This window comes from Fundulus heteroclitus, unplaced genomic scaffold (genome assembly GCF_011125445.2).
Source record: "Fundulus heteroclitus isolate FHET01 unplaced genomic scaffold, MU-UCD_Fhet_4.1 scaffold_54, whole genome shotgun sequence".
NCBI classification, from domain to species: Eukaryota; Metazoa; Chordata; class Actinopteri; order Cyprinodontiformes; family Fundulidae; genus Fundulus; species Fundulus heteroclitus.
Genome location: NW_023396967.1, coordinates 1303582 through 1310781, shown reverse-complemented (window position 1 = coordinate 1310781; position 7200 = coordinate 1303582). Strand labels below are relative to the sequence as shown.

General features: G+C 38.1%; 1 protein-coding gene across 6 annotated transcripts in view; it reads right to left on the bottom strand.

Moving 5' to 3' along the window:
• Positions 1–3236: 3236 nt before the first annotated feature.
• The window catches only part of znf512b (zinc finger protein 512B), a 45691-nt gene continuing 41727 nt past the window's right edge, over positions 3237–7200 (bottom strand). For all 6 annotated transcript variants that reach the window (XM_036132750.1, XM_036132748.1, XM_021316259.2 and 3 more), the window contains 2 exons: positions 6932–7030; positions 3237–4216 (listed from right to left, as the gene is read on the bottom strand). In XM_036132750.1, coding sequence (XP_035988643.1) covers positions 3872–4216; positions 6932–7030 — 444 coding nt within the window. In that variant the 3' untranslated portion in view covers positions 3237–3871. The remainder of the gene's footprint in view (positions 4217–6931; positions 7031–7200) is intronic.

Here is a 7200-nt window from a genome sequence, read left to right as displayed (position 1 = left end):
GTTTGCCAACAAGGTTCTTTGTGGTCTACAATTATTTTTCGTTTTGTAAAATCCATATCATGTAAAAAGCATTTCTAAAGCAAAGAAAATTAGGGGGCTAGGAAGAAAAAAAAAAGCCACACACTTCTAAGAAGACACATAAATATCAAAATATTGGCAAGCCAACAAAATGAGCTAAATATGGTATATTGCTGTAAGTTTTAAACAAGTTGCAGTTAATTCACACTGCAGGATAGATGTGTTTTCCAAGTAATAGGAAGACAGATAGTAAAGGGTGTTATAAAATATAAAATATCCACTCTTATAAGCAGTGCTAAACTATCATATTGCAACACCAAAAGCTTGTTGGGTAAACACAGTCGACGCAATGTTCTAATGAAACGAGAAACAAGCAGCTGACGAACTGGTTCTGTGCCACAGCATCACACTCAGCGGAGAGAGAGCGTCGCCGTTCTCCGACATCCACTCGTTACAAAGGTGCTAACTGTTTAATACAAACATACACACACACGCGCACGCACGCAAGGTCTGGACAACTTAAATAAAAACGTCCACGGACCGATCAGTGCTTCTCTAACTTCTGCTCTTCTGTCAACCGAACCTTAAAAGCAGATAAAAGGCCCGTCACACTACAAAAAAAGGATGTCGATCCCCATCTGAAAACACTCCAATGTCAGGTTAGTAAAGGAGGAATTCGAGCTGAATTTTCGCTGCACATAATGAAAAGTAACAGCGCGGGGATGAAACAACCTGAACACACGCCTGTATATTCGTTGAACGCGTTCTGCTGACATCAGTGCTTGGTTTTAACCACAACTTTCAAATTTAGCTCCAAAACTCTGACAACTTGCCAGTGAGAAGGTCACGGATGGATGGATGGATTATTAGACTTTAAGTGAGTTGTATCAGGTCTTTAAGGTAAAGTGGCAAGTGAGCACCCTTCCTATTCCTCATATCACAAAACTAGCAGATTGCTAACTAGGTAATACACACAAGAAAATATAAAATAGATTTGTGATCTTTTTGTTTGTTTTTTTTAAAGTGAGCATGTCATCATTTTATACACATAAACAGCACAAATAAACCAAACAATATGTCGTTTTACATTTGCTGTAAAGTTTTAATATAACTGTGGATTCAAGTATCTACTTTGAAAATGCTGAGGTGAAAATATTCTCTCCATGTTAAGTAATCAAGTAATCTAACTTTTTTTTTATCCTCCCTTCTCCATAACAAATCTGAAGTTAAAACGTTGAGAAACTGTGAACTTCACTAAGACCCGCTATGGCTTTCTGGGTTACAGCGCTCTGCAGAAGCATTCATACCCCTTGAGCTGTTTCACATTTTGTTTTCAATGCATTGTAATGGGATTTTATGTGATGGACCAACACAAAGTAGCACAAACCTGTAAAAACAAGGGGGGGAAAATCATTTCTTTTAAATATAAAAATCTAAAATGCATGGGGTGCATATGTTTTCAGACTCTTTTAATCTAATTATTTCTAATGAGATGATAATTAGTAAATCGAGTTAATCTGTGCTACATTGTCAGTATAAACCCGGCTGTTCCCTGAAGGCCTCAGAGGTTTGTTGGAGAACAACGGACAAAAAAAAAAAAAAAAAAAAAAAAAACAGCATCATGAAGAGCACATCAGACAGGTCAGGGATAAAGTTGTAGAAAAGTTAAAAGCAGGGTTAAATTATGAAACAGCATCCTGAGCTTAGGTCTACAGGTCTGACCTTTCTGGTAGAGGGGAAAGAAGAATGAAACTGCTGATTAGCAACCCCATCAGCGGTTTGCCGCAAGCCATCCTGGGGGGGGAGAAAGCAAATGTGTAAAAAGTTGCACCCCGGTAAGATTAGACCACAGTTAAACGTTTTGTCCCACATGCAAAATGCTGTGTGGTGCATAATAAACTATGCTCTCTAAACACACACTGTCTTCAAGGTGAAACGTGGTGGTGGCAGCATCATGCTGTGGGAATGCGTTTCTTCAAGTGGTCAAAGTTGATAGAAAGATGAATGGAGCTGAAAACAGGGCAATCCTGGAAGAGGCTTTTTTAAAATAATAATAAAAAAAAAAAGACTTGAAACGCAAAGTGCGTATTCCAGCAGAACAACAACCCTAAACATGCAGCTTAAAACACAGTCGAACAGTTTGGATGTAATCGCATTTAAAATGGCCCAGTCAAAGCACAGACCCAAGTCAAACTGGGAATCTGTGGCATCAACAGAAAATTGCTTCTCACAGATATTCATCAATTCTGAGAATGGTATAATTTGTAAAGAACCAACATAAATCTTAGTCTCTACATGTATAAAAGCGGTAGAGATATGCTCCAAAAAGGCTAGCAGCTGTAATTACAGAAAAAGGTGGTTTCGACAGAGAAATACAGATACTGCAGTTAAATGCAACTTTATGTTGGTTGATCACATAAAACCCAAACAAAAGAACAGAGTTTGTGGTTGCAAATGAAACGAAATCTTAAAATGTTTGAGGGGTGTGAACTCTTTTGCCAGGCTCTGTAAATGATAATCATAAAGTCCTGTTTCATAGTTCAGAAAGCGTTGTCCTTTCAACTTTTCCATCAGAGCAACATTTCCCCACTGCTGCTAAAGAGACAACCTACAGGCTAGATTGAATAGTCCTAGAGTGCAAAAGAGACAAGAGGGGAGCAAGAAGGGTAGAGGGTTAAAGTGCAAGGCAAAAACTTTTAGCTTCCAGGAATTCATTCAAATACATCACTTTCTCAGAATGTTGATTTGCATGTTTTGCCCGTGTAATAAAGGTTATCATCCTAAACCTTTCTATAAAAGATAGCTTTTTTTAAAATTTTCTCCGCAACGTAGATTTATAGTAAAACAGAGTCCATCGTATGGCCTCCTTTTAATACATATATTATTTGATTGCGCTGCAAAAGTGCAACAACCTTAAAAAATCATTCCTTCTTTTAAATATTTAGCTTTGCTAGACCTTGTTTCGCTTCTTTGCTGAAATCAATTAAATAATATTGCATTATGTGTTACTCTAGTCAACTTATATCTTAAGAGATACAAATAAAAATCCCTTTTTTGGGTGTACTGCTTATCACCTTCAGTGTAAAGGAACTGCGGAAATGTTCGGTAAAAGGAACAGCATTGGGGATAAATTAAAAAAAACTGAACGACGTTTTAGCTTATCTGCTAATTTGCTCACTAGAATTAGAAATCTAAAAAAAAAGCAACGAAGGCAAAACTAGAAGGAAAAACAACACATTTAAACAATGTTGCACTACAATACACTGCAAAATCTGTGACTGACAGAAAGCCAACAGGACGCCTCAGGCTTGAGAACGAAGGATGGCGTCATTGCTTTGAGTATATAGATATATAGATATAGATACTGTTTATGTACACGTACAGTATATCTGTGAGGAAACATGAAAAAAAAAAACACCAGCAATCATAAAATGACTTCACCATGCTAATAGAAATTTCCTTTTTAAATCCTTTCAAAACACTTTGATTCTTGCAGAGAAAATTATTATTATTATTCTTTATCTATTTGGGATACTACTTCTGTTTAAAAACCTCTATCCATGTAAGGGTTTGGATTTGCTCCTGGCTTACGGACTCGGCTGTGGGAACAGAAACTGAAATGTGTGCCCTATAAAGGAAACAGAAATGGAATGGAGAAAATGCACTACTGTGGTGATAAGTGTTCATACCAGTGCACACATTAACTCTAAGGTATAAAACCAAGATTTAAAGACTGTTTTAAATCTTTAATGTCTTCATTGTAGATCTGGCTTTCCACTCAGTGCCAAGTTGGAGAGGTCCTTTTAGTTGCAGGGTGGTATGTTTATGGTAAGCAGGGATGATAATAGCTGTGCTACTCTGACAAATAGATCTTCTTGGGTTTGCTCCGTCGGGTGGCAGAGGGGAGGATTTGCCTTTCCTGGCCCGGCTCATCGCTGTCCGTTTGGTCAGGGATCAGGGCTGGGGACTGTGCTGAGCAAGAGGGATGGTTCATGGCTGGAGGTGAATTTTGGGTGGTGGTGAGGGCGTCTGTCGTTGTTTGAAGAGGACCGTCCATCAGGGGGCGCTCTTTTGGTTTCCGACCCCTTTTCTTACCAGTGGTGGCACCATTCCTCACCTCCGCTTTGAATCCATTGTTCTCCAACCCTTTAATCTTGTTACTAGAGACCACTTGACTGGTTGACGCACGAAACCAGTTCTAAAAAGAAGGCAATAAATAAATCAGAATCTGGACAGGATACAGGTGCAAACATTAAGGAATACTTCTTTAACAACCGTACAATCATAAGCAACTCAATAAAGGACCTGATAATGCCATGATGAAAAACTGTTAAAGGTTTTTAGGTCATTTTAATGAGTACGAATTTATTTAAGAAGTTAATTTATTTTAGTAATTCAGTTAAAAAAACATTTGGATATGTTATGAAGTGTGTATTTTTGTTATTCTTTATGACAATAATGTACTGCTAATCATTCATAAATACGTCTATCGAGCAATTAGAACATAAAATAAGACCGATTAAAATTTATTTCAAGAAAAAAGTGTCAGCCAATTGAAAACTATGCCCATGTACTGTAAAATACTGTATTTTCCAGACCATAAGGCGCACCGGGTTTTAAGGCGCACTAAATATTCTTCCCAAGTGTGTAATATCACTCCGCCGCTTCATGTAGACAGCTATCTCCTGAGAAGGAGAGCTATCTGTCTCTGTCGGGAGGACAGAGTAGTTGGACTACACTGCACTGTTTATAATATAAGGCTAAAATAAACCTAACTTTTATATTGAATTAACTTACTAGGTTTAATGTTGCTAGAGAGTTCTCCGGGCGTGGGCTGCCTAAAGGCCCCCACATACTCAGGCGTACTGTGCGCATACTGTTAGCTTAGCGGACTCCACGCTGACTCTCCGGACGTTTTACCCTTCATAGTCCAGCGTACTGTTGTCTATATTTCTTGTGGCAAATTCCTACAATTCCCACACTTTCTGCCAGTGGGACGAAGCGGCAGAACGGATGTTAAAATGTGTTATTAGCTAGCTGAGAACCTAGAGCCGCTTCTTTTCCAGCAGGCTGCAACTGAGCATGTGGGGGCCTTTACATGAATGCACTTCTAGTTTCAACATTACAGTCAGGCAATCTTGTAGACAGCTCATGGGTCCGATTAGGTCGTAATGCTCTGAATAGTTATTAAACGGAGCAGCTTTGATGCCAACCAAACTCGTACTTACACATTTTGACAAATTTTTTAGCACATTGTACCACATAAAATCTGTCAGTTAGCACAAATTTAATCAGATATAAGGCCCACTGGATTATAAGGCGCACCATCAATTTTTGAGGAGATTTAAGGTTTTAAGTGTGCCTTATAGTCCAACAAATACGGCATTAGGAGCATTTATTTTGGGGCTTTTGCATGAATCGCACAGAGGCGATAAGCCTGTAGTTCCGCTGAGGTAAAGAAATTCAGGTTCGCCTAGATGGTTGGTTCTGCTGTCTCGCATCTTACATGTGACAATAAACCTTGTTACTAATTCTCCTTGAGAAAGATGTTAATGATTCTCGGCTGGCAAACAGCCACAACTGTTTAGTCCAAGCTATAATATTTTTGCTTTAGTTTGATGTGATGTTCAAACATTCTGAGAAGCCAAATTTAAGCCGTTAACTATAAGTCATAAGCAATAAAATTAACAGGAAAAATACACTTGAGCTATATTAGTCAATAGAGCATTTATATATAACTTCCACTTTTTTAGACTGAATTACTAAAATGATCAAATTTTTCTATGATGGTACCAGTAATATCTTGCTGAGTATACAGCTTGACATTTAGCATTGTAAAGGATTGACGCACTGTCTTTTAGGGGAGACAAAGTTTTTAAAAGTTTTGGTAAGCTCTGTATAAATGTGTTAAAAACTTAACGACTTATTTGTAGAACATCACGTTTTGAATGGCTTACCACACACAAAACTATTTCTGTGTGGCTCAGCTTATTTCTAAGAGTTTCAGTCCAAACAAGCCCAGATTAAAGGCAAAGAGTGTGACTGAATGCATGATATCCTTTGCAAATAACTCATAACGCCATAAAATCTCAAATTAACACCATGGATAATGTGGCTGTATTAAAAAAAGCAAACAGAAAGAAAGCATCTTTTTCTTGAGGAAGTTCTTGCTGAGCAGCTGCTTAAAAAAGCTACTGCACAGGCAGTAATCAGGATCACTTTTATTAGCTTGAGGAAAACTTCCCTTTAGCTTCACGTGTTTTCAGTTCCTTCACTGCAGCCACTTAAGCGTTCATGGACGACATCATACACTCATCATATGCACTGCACAAACACACATTCACATGGAAAACCACTCAACTAGTAAAGGTCCAGTGCCCGTAATCACAAAGAATGCTAAGACTAAAAGTAGCTCTTAAGTCATGTCATTTTTGGAAAAATCTTTATAAAAAAAATTGATTTTTCTGAGCTGTGTGGTTTTTTTATACTATCAATCCTTCAAAGCTCTTAAAAGAGAGCATCATACCTGGCAACGGGGTCAACCACACCTTCACACTAAGATAAAATTTCTGTAATTGCCTTACTCAGAGAGTCGCTCTCAGCAGCAATCTGAATTACTCCTAAGCTAAGACGCCTAGGTAGGAATTTTTAGGCTAAGATAGGAGCTCTGACAGAATCTGGGAATCTTTGTGAAAACAGGCACAGGACGATTATGTCATAAATTATACTATTTTTGCATGATGGTCCAAGAATGCCACTTTATGCAAAAATTCTTGTTTTTGCAACACTTCATTGAAAGGTTTTCCTGAATGTTCATACAGATAAAGCTCTCACTTCCAACTGAACACGAGTTGTGCACATCCATAGAGATGTTTGTAATATTGCATTTACGTTTCCTCAGAGAGGGACCCACCTGTGAGTGTGTCTTACTAATGTGATATTTGACGCCGCTCTCTGAGCTAAACTCCTTCTGACAGATCAGACAGGTGTACTTTCCCATTTCGCCACCACCCTGAAAAACACACACACACAGACAAGTACAAACAAATAATGTATGAATATAGACATTAAATTAATTAAACTAGTAAAAAAAACTACAGCTCATTACGTTAAGTGGAGAGATTTTAGGAGACATGCCTCATGGAGCTGTAATAATTCCTTTCGACCCGACGGACACTTTTT